The sequence below is a fragment of the Balaenoptera acutorostrata genome, chromosome 10 (genome assembly GCF_949987535.1).
Source record: "Balaenoptera acutorostrata chromosome 10, mBalAcu1.1, whole genome shotgun sequence".
Classification (NCBI taxonomy): domain Eukaryota; kingdom Metazoa; phylum Chordata; class Mammalia; order Artiodactyla; family Balaenopteridae; genus Balaenoptera; species Balaenoptera acutorostrata.
Window position 1 is genome coordinate 84,121,823 of NC_080073.1, and position 15,485 is coordinate 84,137,307.

The 15,485-nt window shown below is 51.2% G+C and overlaps 1 protein-coding gene across 3 annotated transcripts; it reads right to left on the reverse strand.

The window, feature by feature from the left end:
* Nucleotides 1–1,492: 1,492 nt before the first annotated feature.
* ABCF1 (ATP binding cassette subfamily F member 1) lies at nucleotides 1,493–14,568 on the reverse strand. Of its 3 annotated transcripts, none has more exons than XM_007194022.2 (25): nucleotides 14,446–14,568; nucleotides 10,685–10,731; nucleotides 10,387–10,485; nucleotides 10,101–10,227; nucleotides 9,913–9,950; nucleotides 9,718–9,828; nucleotides 8,971–9,045; nucleotides 8,776–8,889; nucleotides 7,719–7,823; nucleotides 7,330–7,452; nucleotides 6,851–6,951; nucleotides 6,668–6,753; nucleotides 6,213–6,352; nucleotides 5,979–6,127; nucleotides 5,595–5,678; nucleotides 5,270–5,394; nucleotides 4,967–5,079; nucleotides 4,672–4,843; nucleotides 4,495–4,569; nucleotides 4,341–4,411; nucleotides 3,069–3,101; nucleotides 2,816–2,984; nucleotides 2,542–2,606; nucleotides 2,375–2,447; nucleotides 1,493–2,229 (listed from the first exon to the last, which is right to left on the reverse strand). In XM_007194022.2, exons 1-25 carry the CDS (start codon nucleotides 14,516–14,518, stop codon nucleotides 2,063–2,065), a joined length of 2,535 nt encoding a protein of 844 aa, XP_007194084.2. In that variant the 5' UTR covers nucleotides 14,519–14,568; the 3' UTR covers nucleotides 1,493–2,062. The 3 variants fall into 3 exon arrangements, with proteins under 3 accessions (XP_007194084.2, XP_057411519.1, XP_057411521.1); XM_057555536.1 differs by having other exon boundaries at nucleotides 10,101–10,230; XM_057555538.1 differs by lacking the exon at nucleotides 8,971–9,045 and having other exon boundaries at nucleotides 10,101–10,230.
* Between the last annotated feature and the right edge of the window lie 917 nt (nucleotides 14,569–15,485).

The window sequence follows — 15,485 nt, forward strand, 5'->3', positions numbered from 1 at the left end:
TTTCCCTCAAATTCCATGAGGGGTGTTCCTTTATATCTAACTTGGAGATGTATCCAACGGCACCTCTGCAATCGTCTTCACACCAAACCTTCACTTTTAGCGTAAGACTCATAATTGAGGTCCAGTATTATTTGGCCAGAAAATAACTTCCCAAAATTAGACATCCCAAGTTAGTAAATCTTAAATGGTTCTTCATATTTCCCCCGGAACTGCACACATCTGACCATCCTCTCTCCAACTCCCACACCTGGCTCTTTCCATCTGTCCTTGCCTTCTATCTCTCTCTCTCGTATCCTAATTCAGGATTTATTACCTCATCCCCATAACGAAAGTTCTGGGGCCCGTCCCATAAGTCTCTAAAGTCCACCTCGCCCATCACTACCTGAAATCACTACCAACCAACCACTTGCCACTTGGGTTTTACTTTCCAAACCCATCTCTCCAATCTAACTCTAATAAGAAAAGTGGCCACACCAGCCATGTTCTGTCATTAACTCTCAAATAGTTTTTTCTTCTTTAGATCTGCCTTAGACCTGCTCTTTTCCTACATTCCAAAAATGGCTCCCTGTTCCTCATTACTAAAATCCTGGGACTTCCCTGGTGGTGCAGTTGTTAAGAATCTACCTGCCAATGCAGGGCACACCGGTTCAAGCCCTGGTCCGGGAAGATCCCACGTGCTGCGGAGCACCTAAGCCCGTGCACTACAACTACTGAGCCTGTGCTCTAGAGCCCACGAGCCATAACTACTGAGCCCATGTGCCACAACTACTGAGGCCCACGCACCTAGAGCCCGTGCTCCACAACAAGAGAAGCCACCGCAATGAGAAGCCCGCGCATCACAACGAAGAGTAGCCCCCACTCGCCGCAACTAGTGAAAGCCTGTGTGCAGCAACAAAGACCCAACGCAGCCAACAATAAATTAATAAATAAATTTTTAAAAAAGAATCCTTACTATTTCAAGGTCCACCCTCAAGTCATCCCGCCAAATAACCAAGTTCTGGATAATCTTTCTCTTCTATGAGCTCAAGGCAACTTAGAATCTAGAGCACCACACATTTGGCAATTAATCGTATCACGCTATACACTCATGTCTTATTTTCTAAGTCTTCTCTATCCAGACTATTCATGAAGGCAGACCTTGTCTCTTCCCTTTTTGCATACCGCACGGTGCTGTACATGTTGGCTGATTTAGTAACGTCTGGGAGGATCAGCTCTCTGGTCCCTGATACCAGGGCGGAGCTTGGATAGTGAGAAACCCGAGTGTCCTAGTTGGAAGGGATGACTCACTTTCCCTTGTCCTTGTCGGAAGGGCTGTGGGAAGGGAGGGAGGCCCCTCAAACAGTGAGCACCATCTAAAGTGCAGTAAGACTGCAAGTCAGACCCATGTGTACTGGTGGGGAAGAGAGGATACTAACCGCTGCTAGTAAACCGAACAAAGCAAATCAAGAGTAAGAACAGTTCCAGCTCCCACGAAATCTCCAAACAGTGACAGGGCGGTGCAACTCCTTTCCTTTATTTCTTCCCCTTGTAAAGGGTGATTCGAGTTCAGCAGCATTCATTTCCTGCCCCCAAGTCCCCAACCAGACTAGAGACTGCAGGCACCAAATCCTGGGTGACAGCACAGGCCTCAGAACTCTCCTCCAGCTCTGAGCTGCACCAGCTGTTTGTACCAGTTAGGCCAGCATTAAATCCACCAGAAAAAAGCAGCACCACTCACAGAACAGGGCAGCAGCTGGGCCTGAAGCTTTGAGGCGGACCAGACGCAGGCTTCTGAATGAGGACAGAGTCTCAGACAACTGGCCACACGAGCTTGGCTGGATGGAACCCCATAACAAAGCTCACCTCTGCTTGTACAGAGGGATTTCAAGGACAAGGCCAGCTCAGTTATCTGAAGAGAGCAATCAGACAAGTCTTTCAGAGAAGAGGAAGCAATCAAAGCGGTATCCTGGTCACATCAAGACCACGCTCCGCCTTCATGTACCCGAGTAGCTGCTGCGCCAGCTGCAGACCAGAGCAGGCTTCCGAGTGGAGAGGAGACGAGGGGATGTGCAGGAAGCAAAGCTCACTCTCGGGGCCGGTTGACCACGACTTCACCCAGGGCCTCCAACACCTCCCGCTTGTAGTCTTCGAAGTCACCATCGATCTGGCTAACGCTCTGCTCCTCCACCACCCACAGCTGGCAGTTGGTTTCTGTGATAAGTCGGGCATCATGGCTGACGACGATCACAGCTTTGAAGAAAGATGGCGAGAACGGAGGGCAGGGAGGAAGGAGGAAGAGGGGAATCAGAACCTGAGAGGAGGGCGCCCAGCCGAAAGACACCACAGCCCCGTCCCCAAGGCGGGGAGGAGGAGGGCGCGCCCTGAGCTGACTCACCACCCTTGTATTCGTTGATGGCCTCCCCAAGAGCGTCGATAGACTCAATGTCCAGGTTATTGGTGGGCTCGTCCTATGGGGGAGGAGGCATCCCGTGACTGAGAGTTACGACTCCTACCTTTCCTTTCTGTCACCCTTACCCCAGCCCTGAAGTCCAGCTCACTCACCAAGATGAGGACATCAGGCTCCCGACAGGCCAGCTCTGCAAACACAACTCGGGCTTTCTGCCCACCTGTATAGCAAAGGGAAAGGAGATCCACCGCACCTTTCACCACCTGACATTTCTCCAGGTAAACCCTGAATGTGTGTGTGTGTGTGTGTGTGTGCACGTGCGCACGCAGTGAGGTCCCCCAAGTCCCAGTTCCTCTTTCCTCCTGCCTCTAGGGACAGTCTGCAAGTATGAAGGCTAAGGACGGGGACACCTGCCCTGGCCCCTGGTACCAGAGAGTTTGCAGATCTGTATGGTGTGGGCGTGACTCTCCAGGCCGAAGCGGCCCAGGCACTTGCGGGCATCCTGGTAGGGCAGGTTGAAGCCCTGCTGCAAGTACTCGGTGGGCGTCTCCTCCATGTGCAGCTGCTCTGCGTACTGCTGGTTGAAGAAGCCAATTTTCTGCCCGAGAGGAGAGGGAGGTGGTCGGTCAAAGTCATATTTCCTCTGTCGGCCTCTTACTCCCTGATTCCCAAAGCCACTTACCAGCCGGTGGTTCTTCCTCATTTCCCCACGAGTCTGCAAGGAAAAAGCAAGGGGGGAGCTAAGGGGAAGGGGAAAGGAGCTGCAGCTCCACACCCCAACTTTTCTGAAGGGGAGCTAAACGCCAGAACCGGGCTGGGAACAAGCCAGTGTGAGAAAGGGGACACGGGCGTGCTCCTGAACGTGACCAAGGCAGGCCCAGGAAATCAGAAGCAAGAAGAGAATCAAGGAGGGGGAGACAAAAAGCAGAGATTCAGAACCAGGAGCAGACTGACCACAAGTAAAGGACCCTCATCCCCAACCCCGCCTTCCAGCAAGATGTTTTCAGGGTTCCACCTCAGATGGGGATTAAGAGACAGTTTGTGGGAGGATCTAGAACACCTTTCTGAAGATCTACTCTCTGTGGGTATGAGGCAATGGGCCCTCTCAACACTTTCTTGGAGGGTGGACAAATGGCTACAACCCACCTAAGCACTACATAACGCCGCAAAAGTCCCCAAAGCAATTCTAGGGAATTTATCCTACGGAAAACTAAATTCATGAACAGGTATAATAAGACCATTTACTATAATTTTGTCCTTTAGTGAAAAATCAGAAATAATCTAAACGACTGACATCAAATAAACTATGGCAGATCCATACGAAATGAATGCACACTACTGGCATGGAAAAACGCTTGATGTACATTATCTGGAAAAAGCTGGTTACAGAACAATTCACACGATAGGCCACTTTCGTTAAAAAAAAATTATATGCACGCTTGTAAAGGAAAAAAGGGGAAAGCAATCCATCAAAATTAATACAGGTGACCTCTAGATTTTTCTCTGGCTTACACAATTTCTTTTTCTTTTTTTTTTTCAGCTGCGCCGCGCAGCTTGAGGGATCTTAGTTCACCGACCAGAGATTGAACCCGGGCCCATGGGAGTGAAAGCTCCGAGTCCTTACCACTGGACCGCCAGGGAATTCCCTGGCTTGTGCAATTTCTAACCTCTCTACAATGGGCATGTATTTCTTGCATAACTGAAACACATGGCAGGGGGCAGAGGGGGAGGCGCGTGCCCCTAGCCTGGCCCCACTTCTCCTGGCTCTTCTCCCCGCCTGATCTAAACTGTCCTCCTCTACAGCACCTCTCAAGGAAACACACCATCCATGACAAGTTCTGTATTTAACTCTCCACGGCACAGAGGGGCCCCCGACTGCAGCCTCTGGGGCACAGCCGTGTGCTCACGCTTCGCTCGCTCGTCGCCGTCCCCCCTTCCTGGCTCCCGGACTCACCGGCGTCAGCTTGCCGGTCAGCAGCAGCAGCAGGGTGCTCTTCCCCACACCGTTAGGGCCCACGATGCAGACTGCCAGAAGGAAGACAGAGGTCAAAGAGGCGAGGTCCCCAGAAACTCTCCCCGGGGCTCCTGAGCCTCCCCTGCCAACTCACTCCTTGAGTCCATGTCAATGCCAAAATCCAGATTCTTAAAGAGTGGTTTCTGCCCCTCATAGCCAAACGTCACACCTGAGAGGCCAGGAAAAGAAGCACTTTATTTTCTCTTCAGAGTCCCCCGAGGGTGCCCTGAATGTCCTGGTGTGGAGGGAAGGCAGGGCCGTGGCCGCTCACCGTGCAGGCCCAGCACCGGAGGGCTGAGCGGCGGCGGGTCGGGGAACGTGAAGCGCACAGTGTACTCCCTGGGGCGCTTCAGGAGCTCGGGGGCCTCCTGTGACTCCTCATCCTGGTTCTTCCTCCGGCACTTCTGCTGCTTTCGAGTCAGGGCTTCCTTTGTTTGCTTTTCCTGGGGAAGAAGGGGAAAGGGAGACATCCGCACCCTTCACAGAAGGCCTCGAAAGGCAGGCAGGGCCCGAGTCTTGCTCCTTCTCTTGAGAAGACCCCATCCCAGGAAGACCCAGGTGCTCACCGCCTGCTTGGTCGACTTGCCGCCCGCCTTTAACTCCTTCAGCTTTTTCTCCTGCTTCTCATACTGCTTCAGCAGTTCCTTCTGCTTCTGTTGGTACATCTTCTTGAAGGTCACTGGGGCAAGAGAGGGGAATGGGCATCGATGGTTGTCCCTCTCCCCAGCAGGACGGGGGAGGATGGGGGCAGGCGTCGTTGTCTAGAATTCTGAAAGACTCAGAATTATCACCACAACCCTACAGGCCCTCCCTCCCAGGCCTTTCTCCAGGAACCACCCCTTTCCTTGCCCCCAAACGATCCTCCTTACTGTAATTGCCCCTGTAGTAATGGAGCCGCTGGGCATCAAGATGAATGATATCGGTACAGACGTCATCCAGGAAGCCCTGGTCATGGGAGACGATGAGCAGCGTCTTCCGCCAGCCTTGGAGGTAGCTGGGTTTTAGAGAAGTGTGGAAATGTCACAATGGCCAGGTTAGGGTGGAGTCAGGGGAAGCAGACAGAGCATGGGGGGCAGGGAGTGAAAGAGCGGGGGCTGGAGTGCGAGCTGTCAAGGGCAGAGTGGAGACCAGCTAGAGGAAATGAGGGCAGAATGCGAACCAACGATGCAAAGGCTGCAATCAAGGGCTACTCACTTATTGAGCCAGATGACAGCGTTGAGGTCCAGGTGGTTGGTGGGCTCATCCAACATCAGCAGTGTGGGCTCCATGAATAGCGCCCTAGAGGGCAGGGCAGCAGAATGCAGAGTGTCAGGGGGAAGACGACCCTTGCTCAGAGAACCCAGAGAAGCCTCTGGTAAGTGGAGCCTGAGACCATGAACACTCCTTCCCAATCTCTCCTTAGACGGTTCCCAGGCAGGAGACACAGAGACAGAATACACCCCCAGGTAGGGAGAAAAGACCCCGAGTCTGACAAGGCAGACAGTAAGGGAGGGAGAAGATGGCCTTAGAAGAACGGGAATAAGGGAAAGAGCCCTGGTGGACGGAGGCTGGAAGGGAGGGTGGTGAGGGGGGTCCCACCTGGCCAGGGAGACGCGCATGCGCCAGCCCCCCGAGAACTTCTGTGTGGGTCGATTCTGCATCTCAGGGTCAAAGCCCAGACCGGCCAGGATCCGGCGGGCTTTGGCCTCTGCAGCTGCCGCCCCGGTAGCCCGCAATTCCTCATACACCTGGGAGGAGGGAGAAGAGGACACATGCTGCGAGGTCCCAGGAGCCCCCAGTCTTAGCCCGTGTCCCCTGCGCCATCTCCTCTACCTTCTCGAGCCTCTCGGCAGCCGCGTCATCGCCCTGCTCCAGCTGTCCCTGAAGCTGCTGCTCCTCTTCCAACAGCTTCAAGCGCTTGGTGTCGGCTCGGAGAACAGCCTGCACGGCCGGCGTCTCATCGGCTACCACCTCTGGAGGCAGGGGAGAAGTCAGGGTGTCCCAAGGGCCAAGCCTCCTATTCCCTCTTCCCTGCAGCTCTGTTTCTGGTTTGCCTGACCCTGCCCAGCTCTTTGTACTTGTTCCAAATAAAATATTCTCCAGTCTCTCATCTCTTCTCCCCCTTCTTTAGCACCATTTCCCAGTGCCCAGTCTCCCCACATAACCCTTCCAACTCTACAACCACGGTTTCTTCTATTCTTGGTTGGCTCCTGTACCCCAGTGGCGGCCCCCCTCAGGCCCCTCGGTTTCACCTCCCCACCAAGCCCCTCTCCCACCAGCGGCCTCACCCTGCTCACAGAGCAGCACGTCGATGTTGGGAGGGATGCTCAGGGCTCGGTTGGCGATGTGCTTGAGGAGAGTGGTCTTGCCCTTGCTGGGGGATGAGAGCTTTTAGGACCAGGCCGCCTCAGAGAAGTCTCTTCTCCTTCCAGCCCCGCCCCTCTCATAGCTCCAGCCCCTCCTCTCCTCACCCATTGGGTCCCACCAGCCCATAGCGGCGGCTGGCGACAATGTACAGGTCTGCGTTGACAAACAGCTCCTTGCCGTGGGCGGAGATGCTGAACTTCTCCAGCTGCAGTTGTCAGGGAAGGAGCGAGCACATGAGAACTCTCCCTTCCAGACAGCAGCTGCAGCTTTCTCTCTGCAGGGAAGTCCCCTCTTCTCACCACACCGGGCCCTTCCCCAACCACTGCCTCTAATCGGAGTCTCCAAATCCTAAGCGCGGCCAGCCTGTCCCGCCTTGCTTCCCTCCAAGGGTGGACCCTTATGCTGGTTCTTCTATCTTCTCACTCAAGTTAGCAGAACTCAAGGTGTAGAGAATGGCTCCAAGCTTTCTTCCCAATGGACTTCCCATTCATACCCACTTCCTCGGTTGCCGTGGCCACTCAGGGGAAGGTGAGAAGTGGCATGTCCCTGGGTGAGCTGGTAGAGGGGCCCCCTCAGATCTTACCTTGATGTCAGATGCATTTTCTAACATGGCCTGGCGGGAAGACACCTCTGCTTGCGACACGGAAAAGTCATTTTCAGCAGCATTGGCTGCTTTTAATGAAGCCACCTGGCGCTCATACTCCATCTGAGAAGGAAGGAAAAATCACATTTGAGGCTATTGCCTGCCACTTTCCCATCACCACAATACAGCCCCATGTCACCAGACACCGAGACAAGGCTCACAGAGCGCAATTATTTCCTTACTCCAACTGTTCTACTTGACATAGCACCCAAAGCGCTCCTTCTTGTCCCCTAATTCACATGTCCCCACTTGAAGCGTTAAGGGAAAAAAAAAAAAAAAAAAAAAATCAGATTCTCCCACCTTTGACCACCAAGAACCCAAGGTTTTACCTGTTTCTTCAGTTTCTTCTTTTCCTTCTTGCTAAGGTGAGCGTAGGGATCATCAGCCTTGGACTCCCCTTCTTCCTCCTCCTCCTCTCCTTCTTCCTCTGAGCCCTGTGAGAACCAGGGGATGGTAAAAACAAGGGACCCCTTCTAGAACTCAGACTTCACATCACGTACCCCCAGTTCCACAGTCAGCTCTGTCTCTCTCCACCAGGGTCCTGAAATACACTGGTGGATCTGCTCCCATTCTCATACCCGCCCTGCTCTCCTTGCAGCCCTGTATCCATTTTTGCCACCAGAAATGGTATGAGTATTTATGTCTGAAATGTAATAATGTATGTGTACCTGTAACTATGTACTGTAACTATGTAACTGCCAATACAGTGTAATTGAGGGTTATATGAGGTTCTTTTTCTCATGTATCAGTGGCCTACACATTAACATGCAGAGAAAAGGTCTGGAAGCCCTAGCATACAGTCACTGAGAAATCCAGCAAAATCAGAACCAGCAAGTGCTAACGGTACGAGGGAGCTCAGAGATCACTAGATCACACAGATGAGAAAACTGAGACCCAAGGAGATGGAAAAATGTGCTCAAGGTCACACAGTGAGTGGCAAGAGCCAGAACTCAGACTGACTGAGGCTAAGGCCCACATCATTTCCTCTCTGGATCAGGAGTTGCCAATGATGGCCCTTGAGCTAAGAACGGTTTTTACATTTTCAAGGGATTTTTCCAAAAATAGAAAAGGAGAAGAATATGCATCAGAGATTGCATATGGCCTACAAAGCCAAAAATATTTATTATGTGTCCCTTTATAGAAGTTTGCCTGGGACTTGCCTGGTGGTCCAGTGGTTAGGACTCCATGGTTTCAGTGCCATGGGCCCGGGTTCAATCCCTGGTTGGGGAACTAAGATCCCGCAAGCCGTGTGGCAGGGACAAAAAAAAAAAAAGTTTGCCAACTCCTGCTCTGGAGAGTAAGAGCACCCCCAGATCCTGCCCCCTGCCCAAGGGCCACAGAGTCCTAGTCCCTCAGCCCACCTTCCCCCAACACCAAAATACAAACCTGCTCTGCCTTCTTGGCCTTCTCCTTCCCTTGCTTGGGTGGTTCCTCTTCTTTTGTTATTTCCTCTTCATCCTCCTCCTCTTCATTGTCCAGAGCAGCAAATTTATTTTGAGGCTACCAGGGAAAAGACAGCAAGTTTGATGAAATGCTCTGATTCCTGAGACCCAGCCCCTCCTCCTGCCTATACTCCCTCACCTTGGCTTTCCCCTTTGACTTCTCCTCCTTTCCCTTTTTGCCCTTGAGCCCTGGCTGTTGTTCCTGAGATACAGCCTGGAGAAGACACACACAGACACACACAAATTAATTTGCTATATTGTAGCTTAACAAGAGTTTCTAGGGAGTCTAGGAGTAGCAGTTAACTATACTGAGTCTGTCAGGGAGAAAATGAGACCCAGAAAAACCCTAGTCTCCGGCTGGATAAAGATAGTGAAGAGGCGACTAGAGAATATCAGCAAAGCTAAGGGACTGTGAGTCAGGCAAGTGAGCCACGTGGGTGAGATGGCCCTAGCAATGGAGGGCTTCCTCAAGAGGACAAACCTCGAGAAGAGGTAATGGATGTGGGCTTAGTGAAGGTGTTCTAGGAAGAGGGAAGAGAAGGCATAAAGAACAAAGGTTTCAACACACAGTCAAGCTGGATGCCAAGATGGGATCAGGCTAATCTGAAAGGTATACATGGAGAAGTCCCAAGTAACCCTGCAGAGGGGTCCAAGTGGAAGGGCAAAGACCCGAAGGCCTTTGTTTTATATTTTGAGTTTGAAAGCAACAGGATCACTGTAAATTTCCGAGTGATGAAGAGTATTTTAAAAAGCTGACTTTGACAGTGTAAGCAAGACTGGCCTAGAAGAGCTAGCTGAAAAGCAGGAAAAGAAGCCAGGAAATTACCACACTGTGGCCAGAAGTGCTACACAGGGTGGGAGTGACTGGCAGAGCCACCACTATCACCTTATTGATCCGATTTTTCTCTGGCTTGGCTGGCTTAGGAGGATGTTTTTCTTCCTCCTCCTCTTCTTCCTCACTCTGATCCTGAATCAGGGCTGCAAAAACATTACCACCCTGGAGAATGAAAGGGCCAGAGAAGTCAGCGGGATGGTCAAGGCTGCACCCCTGGGGTCTCTGTCTACCACACAGATGGCTTACCTTGGTTTTCTTCCCTCCTCGGGGTACTGGGGCAGGTACTGAAATGACAAGGGGAGAAGGTGAGACAGGAAAGGAGAATTACAATGTCCTGCTCCTTAATCTAATCCAGCTCCAAAAGCAAGGAATGAGGCTCCTGACTCTTCATGACTAAAGGGTTCCAGGTACCCATTTCCCCTCGGGACATTTACCCTCCTCCTCCTCATCACTGGCCGGCACTGAGAGCTTCTTAAGACGCTCCATGAGCTCCTTCTCCTCTCCGTCATCATCCACATCCTTTTTCCGACGGCTTTTTCGAGTGTCTCGCTTCTTTTTTTGCTGCTGAAAGCCAAACAGTGAGAGAATGAAGCCCAGGCCGCTGCTGTATCTCTGCTCCAGAGAGAGCTCCCCGTCAGCTGAGTGACCCAGTGCGGGCTGCAGAGGGGCTGGCGGACCCATGGAGGCCTCCATGTAGCGGTGGGGCCCGGACACCTGTACCTGCTGCTGCTGCTGCTGCTGCTGTTGCTGCTCCTTCTCCTTGAGCACTTTCTTTTCTTCCCCAGCCTGTCTGTCTTCTACTGCCAGCTCTTCGAAGAACTATAACGGGAGTTAAGATCTAGGTAAACATGGCTCAGAAACCAACCAAGCCCTTCACCACCACACACGAGCCCAGGGACCTTCCACTCCATCCCACCTTGCTCCCTCTCCTGACAAGACCTCGTCCCCTCCCTTGGGCCCCCACCGCCTTCAAAGGGCCACCTTCTGCTCGGAAACACCCACAGTCCTCTCTCCTCACCGTCTTTTTGGTCTTCCTGTCCTTCTTCCCTTTCTTCACCACTTTGTCTAGAAGGTTAAGCAGACATTGTGAATGATGATTTGCAAATTCCAAAGCACCCTGATCTCTCCTGCCAAGCTCTATTTACTGTTTTTCTATTTACTATTTACTGTTTTTCTAGCTATTTACTGTTTTTCTAGCTCAACTACCCTATTTACTGTTTTTCTAGCTCAACTACCGCTCCCTAGACATTGGCACTGTCCCACAAGACAGACAATGGTGGCTGGTCTAGGCTAGCAGTGGGAGGCAGAGAAGGAGAATTCACAGAGTGATGGCAGAGGTGAGAAGTAAGAGTATTCAGAGATGACGCCAATGTTTTTAGCTGGCAAAATTAGCTGGGCTATTGGTACCATTGATTAACGCAGGATATACTGGAAGAGAAGGACCCCTCTCCCCACCCCTACCACCCATGGGGGAGAAAGGTAGGACAAAAATATGAATTCAGTTAGGGATATGTCAGTTTTGGAACCTGCAGGCCATGGAAACAGAGCCATCTGGTAAGTCAACAGACACCTGGGTCTATGCCGCACCTGCTCCACTCCCATTTCTAGCACAAATCACGCTTGTTGTACTTAATTGGGCATCGGTCCTTCATCCTAGAGAGCAACCTGAGAGACTGCTTAACTTGTGTTCCCAGGGAGCAAAGTGGGAAGTCAATAAAAGTTTACTGACTGAACAAATTCCGACTTCTACTTTCTGTTCATCCCCATTTCCCTGAAGGCAGGGGACTAGGTCTAACTCCCTCCCACATCAGACTGGGAGGCAGCCAGCAGCCTCGTGATTTCTCTCCACGCCCAGGCCTATCCACTATCACATTCGTCTCCCAACCATCCCATCCACCCACTGCTACCCAATTCTATCCAAAAGCACTCCTGCAATCACTTAGGTTTTTCTTCCCCAAAAAACCCCAAAACAAAGGCTTTCTGCTATCTACCACATTGAGTATTCTCAGACCAGATTTCCACCTAGTCCATAGTAATCATTTATTCAGATACTGAGCATCTACAGTGTCAAAAACTGGAGATAATAAAGGACAATCCCTATAACTTAGGGCCTCACAGACTAAAAGGGCGCATCCTATCTTGTCTATCTCTGTTTCCCTATCCATACCCGTGTTCTGGACACTGGCTTCTCCTCGCTCCTTGGTTAACTCCCAGGCATGCTTGTGCCTGTCTTTGCTTAATCTGTGACCTCCATCCTGAACACATTTCAAAATCTGATCCCCATATTGGGTGACTAGCGTGATGGAACTGAAAAGATGTGCAGGAGAAAGTAATGAAAGGTTTTATAAGCTATTCCAAGGAGTCTAATCCTAAAGCCATTAAGAAGGAGGACTCACTGCAGTACACGAGAAGGAATGACATGATCAGCGCACCCTGACAACACTGAGAAGTGACTCAGACACTAATGTATCTCCAAGGACTAACACAACCACACCTCCCGACCGTCGGGAGAGAAGCCTGTGCACAGGTTCAAGCGTGAGAAAGTATTATCAGCAAGGAACAGGAAAAGGCTAAGTGTGGCTAAAGCTATGCTATATCCTCCACGTCTCCCCCTCTAACGGCTCCTCCCCTTAGTAAGTACATCACTGAAGTGGCTCCTAATTTCAAAGCCAAGTAAAGCACTTTCCGTAACCTTACAATCTCCTCCCCCAATTACTGTTTCTATCCTTGTCTTCACTGAGTCTCAAAAGTGCAGTCCACACTAGCTCCACCTGCTCATCTCCCGTTCCTTTTTGAACATACTGCAACCTGATTCAGCTGTCATCTTCTAATGAATACTACTTTTCTCAAAGTTGTCACTGTCCCCTTAGTTGTTCAACCCGAAAAGGTTTCTTTGTAGTCCTTATTTTGCTTGATTACTTGGCAACATTCCATGCTACCGACCTCCTCATCCTTTTAATTCTCCTTTCCTGTTGCTACTTAGCGTCAGGGATCCTGCTGCTGCTGGTCTGCCTCTAGTTTCTCTGGCTGCTCGCCTTTCTCGGTCTCATCTCCTCAGCCTCCTTCTCTACCTTACTTCCCTTAATTGTTGAGGTTCTTTTGGGTTCCCACCTTCTACGTCTTTTCGTTTCAATCTGCATACACTCTCTAGGGGATGCCCCGTACAACTACACTCACCGGTGTCCTTACTCCTAGTCTAGAGCTCTCTCCACAGCCACCGAACAAACTCTCTCCTTGCCATCTCCTCTTAAAATTCCCCAGAAATCTCCAACTCAGCATTCAAAAGCTGACCTTACCTCTTCCCACTCCCCACTCCACAGCCCACTACTGCTTTCAATGAATAGCCTACTAACCGCTGCATTATTCAAGTGAGTGTCAGCCTTAATTCTTCTCCCTTGATTTAGCTGGTTCCCAGTTCTAGTCAATGCCCTGGCTTACTCTCTTACCACTTCTCACCTGGATCATTACCAGAGCCTCCTAAATGGTCTCCCTCTCTCCAACCATTCCTTATGCACTTCAATGGGTCCTCCTTCTTAATGTTTTTAGGACTAAGTTCCTTGGAGTAGTGTATAAAGCCTTTCATTATCTGTCTCCCGCACGTCTTTCCAACCCCATCACACTAGTCACACAATACTGGGAACCAGCCAGGCTCAACTACATCTCTACCTCTGCACTAACTGCACCCTCTGCTTACTTAGGATGTTCTTCCCCTTGCTAACTCACACTGATCCTTCAAGAACGAACTCGGCTATCACATATTCCTGAGAGGCTTTGCTGACACTCCCGCCCTATCTGATAGATGTTGCCCCTCTCTATGCTAGTCCCATAGCATTCTCAAGACATTCATCACACTCTGTCAGCCTCTGCCTGATTAATGCTCTGTCCCCTCCACTACACTTGCCCCTTCTCGACAGGCAAGGCTTATCTTTCATCCCTACACCTCCAGTTCTTCAGCACAACACCAGGTACAAAGTAGGCATCCAATAAATGCCTGTAAAGTTAGTCACTGTATACCTACTATAATTATTTGTGTCCATTTTATCTCCCTCTTGAAGTACCTTCAAGCCTGGTAGGATGTCTTCGTATTTTTTTCTCCCCTCCCCAAAGCACAGCATTTACACTGCATAATTAAAAACAGGTACTCAATAAACATCCGCTGCTTTTCCAACACCCAGTATCTATGCTCTTGCTCCAGTAGAGTCAGAAAGATGTCTTACGAAAGAGCGCAAGGAGTCCTCCTCTCTTAAGAAGCAGGTGGGATAATGGGTTCCACGGGTGAGACTGTGAGTGTGAGAATGTGTATGTGTGTGTGTGTGTGTGCGCGCGCGCGAGAGAGAGAGAGAGAGAGAGAGAGAAAGTAAGAGAGAGAGAGTAAGAGAGAGAGAGAGACAGAGAGAGAGGGAGGAGGTCGAGGCACAGCTTGTATCAATATGTAAGTGCTGGATGTGGAATACCGTGTGGTGGGGAAGATGTCCAAAAGAGAAGAAAACAGGACTTTCTCAGTTTTCCCCATCTCTCCCTCGGTACCATACGCTCTTCCTCGTCTCTTTCCCAGTCTTACTGAAGTTCCTGCGTGACACCCCGGCACCTCTTCTTTTGCCGGCACCCCAAAAGCCCTCCTGCCAGGGCAAACTCTTCCCGGCCCCACTGAACGCATGCGCCGTAGCCCTCGCACGGCCCGGTCAATCTCGCGCCCCGTGACCCTCTCCTAAGACACGCACACACTTCTCTCTCTTCTTCTCTTTCCTATCTCCTTCCCTCCCTGCCTACCAGCCTCACCTGTGGGGCTCGTGGTCTCTCCGTCCCCGATCCACTCGGGCTCCGGCAGCTGCTGCTTGGGCCCCTTCGGCATCGCGGTGGCAGTTACGGCAATCTTGGCGGCGCCGGGTGCTATTTCCGGTTCCGGCAGCTTGGGGCCCGGAACCAGGCGGGCTCTCTACGCCTGCGCTGTCGACCCCGCCCCCGGACGGCCCACAAGCGCGCCGCGCCTTCATCTCCCGGGAGCGCTTGCGGCGCGGGTCCGCCCGCTCGGGTCGCGACAGCAAGTTTATGACGGTTGGGGAACCCCAACCCAGTGACTCCGCGACGCCGCGTGACTAACGACTGAACATAATAATTTCCGACTAGTATGAAAGAGTGAAGTCATCTTTTGTCTTTTCTTTTTTTAAGAAACTGAATGCTACCTTGTACCAGCCCCTTATGTCTGGTTAGGAGCAGAAAGGCGCAGTCCACCGACTCAGGAAGAGGCCTTGTCGGTCAAGTGTTGAGATGTGTCACAAAATCCCGAGGTGTAGAGGTGTAAACGAGGAGGAACTCTAGCCTAACAAACAGAAATCACGGTGCGGTGGAGCTTCAGTTCACCTTTTTTTTTTTTGGTAACAGCTTTTCTGAGGTGTAATTGAGTTACCATAAACTGCATATACAGTAGACAGCCAATAAACTGCAAAGTGTACACTTTGATAAGTTTTGACATGTACACACCTGTTAAATCACCACCACAATCAATATTTGGGTCACTTCTTTTGTGTGTGTGTGTGACTCTTGGATTCATTGGAACTTCCTGACTTTTTTTTTTAGTAAATGTATTTATTTGTTTGTTTTTACTTTTGGCTGTGTTGGGTCGTCGTTTCGGTGTGCGGGCGTCTCATTGCAGTGGCTTCTCTTGTTGCAGAGCATGTGGGCTCTAGGCGCACGGGCTCAGTAGTTGTGGCGCACGGGCTTAGTTGCTCCGCGGCATGTGGGATCTTACCGGATCAGGGATCGAACCTGTGTCCCCTGCATTGGCAGGTGGATTCTTAACTGCTGCGCCACCAGGGAAG

What these genes read in the sequence shown, in the direction of transcription:
- ABCF1 (XM_057555536.1), bottom strand. Translation starts at nt 14,518, where the DNA reads ATGCCGAAGGGGCCCAAGCAGCAGCTGCCGGAGCCCGAGTGGATCGGG. An exon ending in GAGGAGGGAAGAAAACCAAG is followed by an intron (nt 9,829 to 9,912) that starts GTAAGCCATCTG and finishes TTCATTCTCCAG; the next exon opens with GGTGGTAATGTTTTTGCAGC. An exon ending in AAAATGCATCTGACATCAAG is followed by an intron (nt 6,952 to 7,329) that starts GTAAGATCTGAG and finishes TGACAACTGCAG; the next exon opens with CTGGAGAAGTTCAGCATCTC.